The sequence below is a fragment of the Numida meleagris genome, chromosome 4 (assembly GCF_002078875.1).
Source record: "Numida meleagris isolate 19003 breed g44 Domestic line chromosome 4, NumMel1.0, whole genome shotgun sequence".
NCBI lineage: Eukaryota > Metazoa > Chordata > Aves > Galliformes > Numididae > Numida > Numida meleagris.
In genome coordinates, this window is record NC_034412.1 from 56942698 (window position 1) to 56955888 (window position 13191).

General features: G+C 39.9%; 1 protein-coding gene across 10 annotated transcripts in view; it reads right to left on the reverse strand.

The window, feature by feature from the left end:
• Positions 1 to 13191, reverse strand: part of CENPC (centromere protein C) — a 32423-nt gene that overhangs the window by 16986 nt on the left and 2246 nt on the right. For 4 of the 10 annotated variants that reach the window (XM_021395109.1, XM_021395105.1, XM_021395107.1 and 1 more), the window contains exons 3-13: positions 13091 to 13167; positions 12702 to 12799; positions 11285 to 11378; positions 10962 to 11184; positions 8875 to 9254; positions 6925 to 7765; positions 6523 to 6561; positions 4610 to 4683; positions 3330 to 3398; positions 1891 to 1995; positions 999 to 1094 (exon numbers count right to left, since the gene is read on the reverse strand). In XM_021395109.1, coding sequence (XP_021250784.1) covers positions 999 to 1094; positions 1891 to 1995; positions 3330 to 3398; positions 4610 to 4683; positions 6523 to 6561; positions 6925 to 7765; positions 8875 to 9254; positions 10962 to 11184; positions 11285 to 11378; positions 12702 to 12799; positions 13091 to 13167 — 2096 coding nt within the window. Of the gene's footprint in view, positions 1 to 998; positions 1095 to 1890; positions 1996 to 3329; positions 3399 to 4609; positions 4684 to 6522; positions 6562 to 6924; positions 7766 to 8874; positions 9255 to 10603; positions 10721 to 10961; positions 11185 to 11284; positions 11379 to 12701; positions 12800 to 13090; positions 13168 to 13191 lie in introns of those variants that run through there. The other 6 variants (XM_021395110.1, XM_021395113.1, XM_021395108.1 and 3 more) reach the window with 6 other exon arrangements.

A 13191-nucleotide genomic window follows, 5' to 3' on the forward strand; every position in this document is an offset into this window, starting at 1 on the left:
AATGTACAAAAATATTTATCTCCACAGTATTCTGTGTCAAGGAGTACACAACATGCAGTGAAAAGAGCTTATTTTCTGTGAAAAACTCAGCTCGCACCATCTTCGTTTTACACTTTCTAGCTCCTGTGATAAAAGAAATAAATTTGCACCAGTATTCTCTGTTCTCTCTCTTATTCTTTCTCCAGTGATCTGTTCATCCGTGTTTCGTTTTAGAACTGCATCAGGACCACAGCATTCTCTCTCCATCCTTGTTAGCACTTATTTCCTCTATAGCTTCACACAGGAATGCAGCAGTAGCAAACAAAAGCTCTAGTGAATCCCCATACAGAAAGGCTCTTTCATATCAAAATCTCTTCCAGAGAGAGAGAGAGAGCACAGAAAAAAATAATTTGGTTTCTGTTCTCTGATCCTGTCTCCCTTTTGAGCACTACCTGTGCACTGATCATCTACTGTCTGTAAAGGGTCTAGCAAAGCTTCCCATTCCTGGGTGTTTAAGCATAGATTAATTACCTACATTCATCCATTTTGTGGACTGTTTGTAAATCTCTATTCACCTAGATCGCAATGTTTTTGAATTTGACTCACATTCAGATGTAATATTATAGGTAGCAGCAAAACCACCACAAGTTATTATACCTTAATTATGCATTATAAAACTGAACCTATGGGCATCATTAACCAGTGAGCCGACTAAGGGCAGAACTACAGCTTATTTTCTTTCATCTCAGCTTTAAGGGCACCACCGCACCATTGGATCGGTCACGTATCTCTTCTTTCCCAACCCAGTGAAGTTTTAGACAGGTGATACAGCATTGTTGCACTACAGTAAGGGGAACGGCTTTTTCGCATCAGATCACTAACACATTCCATTACGAAAGGATTTTCACTTCGATAATCTGGAGCTGTCACAGGAGAAAATCTTACGGCAAAAGAGCATTCAATAACAGAAGGGTTTTTCTGAAGTGTCAAAAGAAGAGAAAAAAAGTCTGCATTTATACTTGTTTCAGCTCTTTTCTGCTTATGACGACTCTTCTGCTTATTGTTCCTGTGAGGTTCTGCTTCTGCACCTGCTATTCCACTAATTAAAAGCCTTCCTGAAAGAAAAGAAAGTTGAGTTAAACTCACTAATGTGTCATAGTTATTTTACAAGAATGAAGATTTGCATAATCTACAATCATTTCAGTTTGGCATACATTTCCTTGATGTTCAACTTTTTAAATAGCTTTAGAAAGCCAGAACAAAAATCAAAAAGCTTCAGAACATCAAGTACCTGAGAGTGCAACACACTTTTGAAATTGGAAAAAAAAAAAGGTATCGTGGTAGTACATTCAAGGAACATTTCGGAAAGCCAGAACACCAGAGTTAAGTTTTAAGACAAAGTATTGACTTCAGGGACAGAAGGAAATACTATTTTCAAGCAGACTGATTAATTAGGAAAAAAGACCAAATTAGGCTGAGTACAAGGTGTATTCTATCATCAAGGTCATTTAACACTGAGATTAGATAAAATGTTATAGTACCTGCCCTAGAAAGCAGTGCCTACACAATGAAAAATGCTCCCACGAATGATCCAATAAGCAGTTCCTGGTTTCACAGAACATCTGACATAACAAATAAACTAGTGCAAATACATCATTTTTTTAATTCTCTAAATAGTTAATGCAAGTTTACTTAACATGTTGTGCCGAAATTACTTCTAGCTTAAACAGGAGTACTGGGAGAAAGACTACACAGAAAGATAAGTAAATAGCTGATGACTATAAATAAGTGATTTCTTTAACATTACCAAATAGTAAGCATCTCAAGGCTTTGATAGCATAGGGTCAAACCACAGATTTCCCTTTACTGCCCTATCAAGGTCAAGGAGATGGGTAATTTGGAAACTAGTACCTGAAGGCTTCAGTGTATAGGTTACTCGCTCTCCTCGCCAATATTCCAGAGGTTTAAGTCGTATCCTTTTTGTCCGACGAACGTTAGGTGTGTTGGAAGGTAGTACTAATTTAAAGGATGAAATAGTTCACAGTAAGTATGAAAAGGAAAAATTTACAAATGGAAAACACAAATAATCTGCTGCTGTTCCATCTCAGGGGGTCAGCACTTCCCAGCTGCTAGTTATACCACTTGGCTTTCATGACAAAAAGAGGGAATGAGGTATTGCCAGTAGCCTTCTTTTGCATATGTTATTATTTTGTTCTGCTTTTTCTTAAGCAGTCACAATGCTAGCTTGACAGTGGATTTCTTTCTATACACCATAGTCAACCACTGAGATATAGACACTAGGGGCTCAGGAATAAGGAGCAGCAAACATACTTTAATTATGAAAACAAATCCCTCAACAAAGACTAAGAATCTTCCTCAAATTTGAAGGATTTCATCAGCAAAAGTGAAAGGGTTTTGCCTTGCTTATGGCAAGAAATGAGTAACAGAGAACGCCTGAGCAGCCCCCCCTCTTCTCCCAGATTCTAAAGTCCCACCTCCAAGATCTGGAAAAAGAACAGTACTCTTGCCAACAGAAAATCCCATGCATTTCTAAGACTTTTCAGATATTTATCTTCTGACTTATTAGAGTCTCATCTTTCAATTTTTCTAAGCTGCAATGCATGAATACAGTGAGACTTTTACATGTTCTAAGAAAGAAGAAAAGCTCCTTAAGCGCTGAGAACAAATTAGTCAAGAATATTTAAATGCTAAAAATAAAAATGGTAAATTAAAAACAATGACAAGCTTTGCCTATATTATTTTGTGTACAACAATATAGTTGTGTACCTTCAAAAAGTACAGCGAAAGAAATAATAAAAACTGATTAGTGTGGGATTACAACCCACCACGTGCCCATTGTGCCACCCTCTCCCGCAGGACCAACTCAGATACCACAGAAGGCAGCTTATTTGCACTCTCAGTTACACTATGCAAGATTAATTCAATCCCTCTCTGAATTGTAAGCAATGCATTAACTCAAAAAACTGAAAATGTGACAATTAAAATGGTAACTGTTGAATATACAAAAAACAAAGTTTTCAGAAGTTAAAAAAAAAAATAGAGCAGGGTTATATAGTACTCTAAAGAGGAATTAACAAGTCTCATCCATAAATACAGTCAGTGTATTTTCCAGATTGCTTTCCAAATCTTATTCAACTTAAAATTAAGGTTTTGAGTACTCTACATTTGCATGAATTATTACAGATGCTTAGTAAATTAACAAATTCATTCATGTGTGATTAGTGAATTTCTAAGTGTTTCCCTGTGTCTCCTTCAGCAAAAATTTACATTAAGTTGGAAACGTGTTTGTGTTTATGCACTTGCATTAAGGTATTTTAGAATAATCTTACCTATTTTTTGCCTGCCTATCTCGTCTGACAGTAGATTTTTTATTTGACATTGCAGGTCTTCAGAATTATCTGAAAATACATGCAAAAAGCCATCACAATAGGCATTTATTTACTACTCATGACTTTTATTCAGTCTATCTCCGAGAACCACAGCTCCCAATGTTAGTGTTCCCACTGACACTTTTTCTTCTAAAGATCCATGAAACCCAGTGTAGATAAAAATGATATGTAATTTATGTATGCATTAAAAAGCATAAGCTTGAAAGGTACAGGAGAACAATGTATTCGAGTAAATACTCCTCAGACATCTCCTTCCGAAAAATCAAGTATTGTAACTACACATACTATTTTACAGACTGAAGTGTGAGATCATTCAGCTTTACACCCAGTATAACTTCAAAACAAACTTATTACTAGAACATCCACAAAACTAGGCCTGAAAAAACCATTACATGAACTAAACAACACTTATAACTGTCTTTAAAAGGAAGGAAAAACTTTCTACTTCCAGGGTTCACGCGCATTACAGCAGTATGTTGCACAGAAAACCAAAATAATTTTAGGTGAACAGGCCATAGGGCTGGAAACTTAGCTCTGCAGTGGCCTGAAGTGATTAAATACAGTACCCCTGCATGACAGTGCGTCGAATTGGTACCAGCTTGTTCCGCTCACGAAGAAGCAAAACTGCTTCTGACAGGTTCTTGGCAGTACCACACAAAGTGTTCACAGGTAGGCCAGTAGTCATACAGAAAGGAGAGTTGAAGGGGCTCTCTGGCTATGCAGCACTCCTTCTCAGGAAGCAGCCTAGGTGCAAGAGATGCTCTCCCTTCAGTGGCTGGCCCTTAGATGAGCACAGGGTGGCTCCACCCTGGGTCCAGCACTTCTGGTCATCTGGGGAGCACAGGAGCAAACAATGTGCCTGTGCTCCCTGGGCTAGCCACACCCCTTCACCAGGTGCACAGTCACCAGTTCAAGCCTTGACCTAACAGTTCCCCTACAAGCCTGAACCTAAGAAAATTGTTCTGAGTATTGTGCGAGGACAACTGTATCCTGAAAGGCTTGATGCCAGACCATGCACTGCTTGTCTTTATACAGCTAACACAACATGAAGCTGGTGGGTATTGTATCATGTACTTGGGCAGAATTGCAATTACAGCCAATTCAACTCGCACTTCTTATTCTAAAGAATAGGTGGAGAGGATACAATACGAATTACTGAGCAATCACAGCCTAAGCAGCTCATACATACAATGCATGAAAATACCAACTTCAAATAATACCTGAAGATTCATTATTCTCTTCACAATGCTTACTTCGCGAAGTGTATTTCTCAGAATGTTCTAGAACAAGCCTGCTTCAAAAGGAAAGAATAAAAAGACACCTGCTTCAATGTGTTGCATATCAAAGGAATGTTACAGCAATAGCAGAAATAGCAAATTTAAGTTTCTTTCAGAACATGCAGGTTTTTTTTCCTTCCAAACACCTGCCTGCACTTGATTAGACACTGAAGCAAATAACCACTGTCAGAAATCACAGGTCTTTTTCATCAGTTGCTCATCTATCAGTTATGAGGCAAACAAACTGTGCTCACATCTCTCTAACCAGGCCTCCTAAAATTCTCATGACTTTTTTCTCCCTTTCTCCTGCCTTCCAGAATAAACAGACTTTCTCCTCTCCTCTGCACCATTATAGAAGTAGTTTAAAGAAATGTTCTATGTGCTGTAAGTAAAGGACAGCAACAAAGTTTAGAATTTCAGCTGCATGTATCCTGTCATAAAACTATCCTCCTAATATAACAGTAATTAACATCCACATGCACCTCCACCAGAAAGATTCTCCAAGCATTACTCAGAACAAGATTGTTCTTTATAGACCTAGCATGAGTACCCAACCTTGCCTCCTTCCGCAACCATGACTGCATCCCTCTGCAGCTACAATGCTATTAAAGTTCAGCTGGGGAATACAGTTGTGCTCCACCTAATCCCCAAAAGATGCACTTCAATAGTAGATCTTCATGCCTACCTTTGGCAGCATCAGTTAGCCCAACTGAAGTCTGCACTAAGCTCACTTCAGTTGAAGTGCAACAGTTTTCAGTAGAACTACAATAAAAGAATTTGTTACACACACAATTTGCCTCTTCTATTTCCTTAAAGGGCCCACCACACAAAGGAGAAGTATCTACAAACACAAACAAGGATTTGGAGTGCAGATACTGCTGGATACATTACTCAGCAGGTGTGACATTACTGGTGACTCCTTAATTATGACAAAATGCACAAATAAGAATCACAGAATGGCTTAGGATGGAGGGGACATTAAAGACTGTGCAGTTCCAATCTTCACTGCCATGGGCAGGGTTGCCAGCCACTACATCAGGCTGCCCAGGATCCCATCCAACCTGGACCTGAATGACTCCACAGATGGTGCATCCACAACCTCTCTGTGCAACCTGCTCCAGCGCCTCACCACCCTCTAAATGAAAGATCTCTTCCTAACATCTAACCAAGACCTCCACTCTTCCAGTTTAAAGCCATTCTTCCTTGTCCTGTCACTGTCAGATCATGTAAAAAGTTGATTCCTTTCCTGCTTGTAAGCTCTCTTCAGGTACTGGAAGGCTGCAGTGAGGTCTCCCCGAAGCCCTCTCTTCTCCAAGGTAAACAAGCCCAGCTCTCTCAACCTTTCTTTGTAGGAGAGGTGCTCCAGCCCTTTGATTATCTCTGTGTCCCTCCTCTGGACGTGCTCCAACAGCTCCACATCCCTCCCATACCGGTGGCCCCAGACCTGGACACAGTACTCCAGATGGGGCCTTACATGGGTAGAGTAGAGGTGGACAATCACCTCCCCTGCCCTGCTGGCCACCCCTCTTTTGATGCAGCCCAGGATACCTCCCAGGCTGCAAAAGCACACTTCTTGTCATGCTTTTCATCCACCAGGACCCCCCAGGTCCTTCTCTGCAGGGCTTCTCTCAGTTTGTACACATATCTGGGATTGCCTCAACACAAGTGCAACACCTTTTTGATTAGCTTACTGTGTTAGCACAACAGCTACATGCCTCAGGCATGAGTTACAATCTGTTTCTACTGGGTTCTATACTGGAACACCAGAGCACAGCAACTGCACCAAAGAGCTGTGCTGTCTCAGTACAAGAGGAGAGGGACTAAATGCAAATTTTACAGACAACACAGGAAATTACCTTTCGGGATTCATAGCTTTCTCAGCTGCAGAGGAATCTCTAGAAGAGAAACAATTACTATGCTTACTGTAACTCAACAATTTTACAGGGAACCATATAAGAGATTTAAAAAAAAAATAAAGCAATGCAAAAATAAACAACCAAATGACCAAACACTGGCTCTGCTACTCAATCTCCAAATCACACTTCAAAAACTCCAATTCAAGTATCTTAGGTGCTCACAGACAGTAGACTTGGTACCCACTATTGATAACAGAATGCTGATTACCCCACTTGGTTTCTCAATTAGCTACTTAACCACCTGAAACAGTCACTTATATCAACAATGTAAATAGTACTCGAAATTTAACTGAATATACCAAATCACAACACATTTTTTAAGGAATTGAATGAAAAGCTTACTGTAGTCTCTGGTGCCTGTTAGATTCTCTTTTTTTACTTGTTTTCACAGCTGACTGCTTGCATTTTTTTCTTGCCACTTCCTGTGCAGAAGAGCTGTCAGAATCTGTCGTATTTTGAGGCTCAGTGTCCTCCGTATTTGAGCAAGCTCTTTTATGGGCCCTGTGATTAACCTTTTTGAGCATCTTCCCTGAAGACACAGCTGATGATCTTTTCTTTTCAGAATTCTGCATACGGTCTATGAGATGCTGCAGTAACTCTGCAGCTTTTAAAGGAGTTTTGTTATTTACACCAGTAACTGTTTCCAAAGCATGCAATACTTTCTCAGCTTTTTCAGACTTAGCCAACTTCTGAAGCACAGAAGTCTGTAATTCCTGATGCGGAGGTGAGGTAAACATTTCATTTGATTCTAAGGGATCTCCTTCAAGCCCTTGTACACCAGGTTCACTGTCAGAACTCTCCCATCTCTGTAGCTCAGAATTTTTATTACCATTTCTTTCCCCAGACTTTTTCAGCTTCTTCCTTTGACTCTTCAACACCTTATCGTTTGCAAGTTTCTGCTTAGTTTGTTTCTTGTGAACTGAACGCTGATAAGCTTTTGAAGCAGACTGCTGGTACTTGCAAGGCTTGACATTCTTTTTTGGAGATAGCATCTGCTCTTGCTGATGCTCAGCTGAGGGCACTGGTAAATCCTCCCTCGGCATCACCCTTCTTTTCTTTTTTTCTTCGTCAGATGCTTCTGAGTCCAATCCGGACAGCATCAGTTGTTCAGCTTCTGATTCATAGGACATCTTCTTTCTATGCTTGGGAGAGCCCTTATTAAGTGCATCCTTTTTAGATTTTCCTATCCATACAAAAAACACATGGACATTAATACTTTTTCCCCATAAAAACCCAAAGAAGTTTACACCTAAACACAAAAATAAATAAAAAATCATGCAAACATTTAATGTCACAAGAACTGATTTTTCCCTGACATTTGAAATAAAGCCCTAATTCATATTATTTCCTAGAAGTAAAAGAGCAGAAATGTTACGTAGTATTTGCTTGCAGTTTTCAGTGCTACCTGATAGGAAATTCTTCCCAAATAATTCACAAAAACTGACCTCTCCATTTAAAGCACATATCTTACTCTCCTTTCTAGGGAGACAGGAGCAAAAGCTTGTGGGTACCTACCTATTTGTCAGCTCGTAGGAAAAGACAACACTGCTAACTTAATTTTTCAGACTCGTAACAGGAGAGGTTAGGATTGGGGGCAGGGGTGAATCTGTGTGGAAAAATACAGATCATGGCCTGAACAGGCAACACACCTGTGAGAAAGGACTTGTGTTAGCTTAGGAACACAAGCAAACTGCCTCTAGCTTCCGCATGTAGCTAGAACAAACTTGTTTGTGAGGAACTGCTCTGCAGCTGTAACTAAGTATTCTCGCTTTCTGAGAATGACCTTATTAGTCCTGATACTCCATGCCTTATTGTCTCCCACCTTTATACACATAGCCACAGTTCTAAGGAGATGTGGGGACATCTTGCTGGCCAGCCACCGCCGGTATCGTCTGGGGGAAACCCCAGGGTGGACATACTACTGGCCAGCCACCACCAGTAATGAGGGCTTGGCAAAGTTGCTACCAGCCGGCTGCCCCCAATGACACGAGTGCTTCTCTATCAATCCAATGACAAACTGATGAATACTAACTTGCTTCCGCATCCTTTTCTCAGGATGGGTAAACCTTACACAGAAGCGCTGGTACTTTTGCATTACAGAATCCACACGCAAAAAAAAAAAATAGACTCACCACCTACATACGCCCCAACCTAACTATGCACCTGGAACATCAATTAGGACTCCATTAATCTCTCTCATCTCCTTAATCCTCAGTTTTCAATAAACCACCAGAAAAATATCTAATAACGTGACATGGAAGGGCAAGCCTGAAGATGAGTTAACTGACTTACCCACACGAGTACTGCTTCGCATTTGAGATTTAAGGACCTTTCTCTCACTGTCAGAAGAGACCGGATGGGTTTCGGATCCTCCTTTCAAGTCACGTTGCACTCTGACCTTCTGCATTTTCTGTTCACTGTGTACTTCAGCCTGTACCTCGATGTTCTTGCATTTCTTATCTGCTGTCTTTTCCTTTTCAGAGGACTGAGATTTCAAAACAGGAGATGCAGAGCCATCTTTTTTTGACTTTCTGTTCTTGCGGGGTATTGAAAACCAAGACTTAAAAGACAGATCACCTGATTCATCAATTAAAAACTCACATTCACTTTCTATTTCTACGTCTTGATCTTTTACAGGAGGAGGTGATGATGGAGCTCTTGAGACAGTACACCTAAAGGAAGGACAGACAAAGTGCTTACGTTATTTGGGAGAAAAACACGAGAGTCAATCTTGTAAATCCCTTGATTATCATAAAGCATATAAACATGCTACAGGACGTTCCCAGACGAATGATTTTGGAGTCCATCATCTATTGTCCTTAACCTTCCAAAATGATCACACCTCCTGTTTTTCCCTTGCTTTGGCCTCAAATGCGTGCCTTATTATTTCTCAGGTGCTGAGCAGTCAACTTCCTATCTAACCACCCCAATTCATACTAACTCTTTTTCAAGGTCCGCTTTGATCACTGCCATGCTTCAGAACCACGCAAGGTTTTCCTACATCCTCCACTCTACCTCTACCTATCAAAACATCTCAAGACCAATCAAGCACGTCTCCTTAGCTGCGTACAACTCCACCTGCAAACAAATGCAAACGCATGGTTAAATACTAACAGCATTGTTAAATCCTACCTTCACAAAACGTTTAACCAGTTAAACCCTTTCCCAAAATTAATTTTTCATTTCATAAATGATGGACTATCTGACAAAGTCCTCCCACACCATGTTTACATTAAAGGAGGTTGCTTCAGTACAATAAAGGATTGGATTATTTTGCAAGCAGACTGTTCCACGTTAAGCCTCAAAATAAACCTTCTCCCAAGTTTTCCTGTTGTTACAGATGCTAAGAAGACTGAAGAGACGGACAGCTTCTCCTTCCATACAGGAGACAGAGCAATACGTTCTGTTCTTTGCAAAAGAACGTTATTTTCTCTCACACTTTGAGGTCCTTCCTAATTTTAATCTTCCATGTGGCTCTTTACATTTTGGTTATCAAAATGTAAACTAGATATGAGAAACAGCATTCAGATATGACAGTATAAATTGAGTGCACATTAAGTCATTTTGTGAGTGGACAGATTCTGTCATTTTCTCCTGCTGACAGTGTCTCAGTTTTTATGAATAAACTTTCATTTGGTAATTTGGTAGAATGTGGGTAAGTAATACTGCTTCCCAGTGTGGTAGAAAGCATCCGAACAAATAAGGCAACATGCGGTCAGCCCGTGACTTGATTAAAGTATGGCTCAACAAGGCAAATTCCTAATTTTTAGTAGAACGTGCTTCAGAACACGTCAGATTTCCCAGATCACCGGTGCATTCTCCTCCCAGTCTCACTTCATCATGTCTCACTGGGACTGCTGTCATTCCCTTCTTTCCATGACCTCCAGCCAGAGACTCAACCTGTTTAGAAAGCAGAACTGTGGCTGGGACAGTCGGCCACTATTGCAGCTGGGATTGAAATTTTCTGAAAAGAAGATCATGAGTGCAACTCCAGCTATTCTACTTTATATAAAATACTCACATATTCAGAGCAAGCATAAGGATGACTGCTCACCACTGCTTTAACAAAGTTTTTGTTATGTTTAAGGTCAACGCTTCCAATAGGATTCACTGAAAAAGCCTAGGCTATCCGTCTGAGAAACTTTCCTGGAAAAAAGGAGTTCAGATTCATTCTGGAAGGCTTCGGTACAGCATTTCTGGGAATTAACCCCCATCACCAGAACATTTAATAAAAAACAATGACGCCCATTTCTAAATCCAGACATGGAAATTTTCTTTCAATCTGGAATTATTTGTGCTCAGAATACAATCTCATCAACAACTGAAATCACTGTACTAATTTACCCTTAAAGGCAAAAACAACATTCACCTCTACTTACATTTGTACAGGAGGAGTTTTTGCTTCCTCCACAAGAAGAGGTGATCCCACGACTCCATGATCATCCTCAGGATCTGACAACTTGGCAGGACTTCCACACAGCACTTCAACATCTTTTAACGTGAACACCTGTGTTTCTCCTCTGGGCACAGGACCATCTGTTTTGATAGAGTCAGCTACATGACTGTTCCTTTCAGGCTCCAGGTAGAACACACATGGCTCTCCTGCCACACATATTATATAGGTTTAGTTCTACTCAAAAGCTTATCAAATCCCAAGGAAGAGTCACCCAGAAGACCTTAATTCACAATCAGTGCTACCAACCTTTGCTCCTGACTGTATCTGCTGGCGTTGCAGGTAAGGATGCTGCAGAAGGACAGGTTCTATCTTCTGCCACGTTAGTTAACCCTGCATTTGGCTGACATATTCAACGAAGAATGAGACAATCAAAGAAAAATGTCTCACAAAGCCATGATATTTTGACAGGAATATCAATTTCTACAGAAAATAATATTGTTTCCTTACTTTAATTCTTACAAATTTAAAGCACGGTTCTGTTTCAACAGAACACTTCAGTTTTCTATCAAGTAAGACTTCCTAGAACTAACTGTATATTTCAAACAGGTAAAAGTTCTATGTACATAAACATTGATCTGCAGTTTTCAAAAGACAGACTGCTATTCCACAGTCAAGCCACATTCTTTTCATTAAAACAAATTAATTTCAACCATTTGATTCACCTTCAATTATATCAGGCCGAAGTTTTGCAAGAAAAATTCGAGATTATTCAGTATTCTAACATCAGACTGAAATAAATACCAGCATAAATGTTGCCCGTTTTAATGCTATTAACAGAATATCCACTTTTCACATACACTCTAGAAACAGTGCATCACAACTGGATAGAATGGGCTACAGAAAAACTAGATTTGCATAATTCTTTCAGGCAATAAACTAACAGGTCTACCCACTCCTCAAAGCTACGAAGTTATTTTACAGACAGTAACTGCTTGTCAGGAGCTGACAAGTTCCTCTTACAGAACTATCTTTCAGTGTTACCCTCCACCTGACAGCAAAAAGCTGTGTCCATACATCCCGTAAAGCGCTTGAAACCATCCCCAACGGAATCTGAGACAGCCATACCCACCATCAATTATAAAGCAGTGTGCTTCAACGTGAGAGCACAAGAAATTTAACTATCCCAGACCACAAGTAGAAAAACATTAGTAAAAACCTGAAAAAGCTATTGAACAAAACTTGTAAGAGGCTATTTACTACTACAGTATAACAAACTAAGGAAAAGCATTACCACCAATTATTACAGAACAGTATAGCCTATATATTAATATCTTTGACATAGAGAGCTTATTCATTCAGTGCTCTTACAGAAATCAATCCTACAGATCCAAATGCATACCCGAGTGAAGCCGTATCCAGCGCTGTGCTGTGATAGCTCCGTAACAATCAGAATGGCTTAGGATGGAGAAGACATTAAAGACTGTCCAGTTCCAATCCCCCCTGCCATGGGCAGGGTTGCTAGCCACTACATCAGGCTGCCCAGGGCCCCATCCAACCTGGCCTTGAATGACCACCTCTCTGGGCAGCCTGTTCCAGTGCCTCAGCACCCTCTGAACAAAAAATTCCTTCCTAACATCTAGCCTAAATCTCCCCTCTTTTAGTTTCAAGCTATTCCCCCTTGTCCTGTCATTATCAGATCACGTAAAAAGTTGGTCCAACTTACCCTAGGGCTCTGTGTTGAAGTTCTCTCTTGGTTTCCAGCAAGAGGAGTTGAGGAACAGGTTGCATTTGGAGAGCTTATTGTGACATCGGTATCATCACCTATAAAGAAAAAGCTATAAGGGATACTTAGAACCATATAGGTTTTTATCAAACCATTAAGGTTTGTCGAGTTCCAGTAAATGAAAACATTGTAGAAACCATCTACTTGGGAAAAATATTACCTCTGTATAACAGCTTAGACACAGTTTCAAAGGATTGCAAAGGGGGAACAGTTAGAGGCTAAGAAAAATATTATCAACTTTATTTTTATTATTTCTATTTATTTCTTTACTGCTACATACAGTACAAGAAAGAAATGATTCTCTAAACAGCGAATTAAGCACAACGCACCAAATAAAAGCTTACATTCAAAACAATCCTGTATGTATTTCAGTACATTTTGACCAGGCTGTATATTGATCTTCTTTCTAGAAAGAAAAAAAAACATTTTT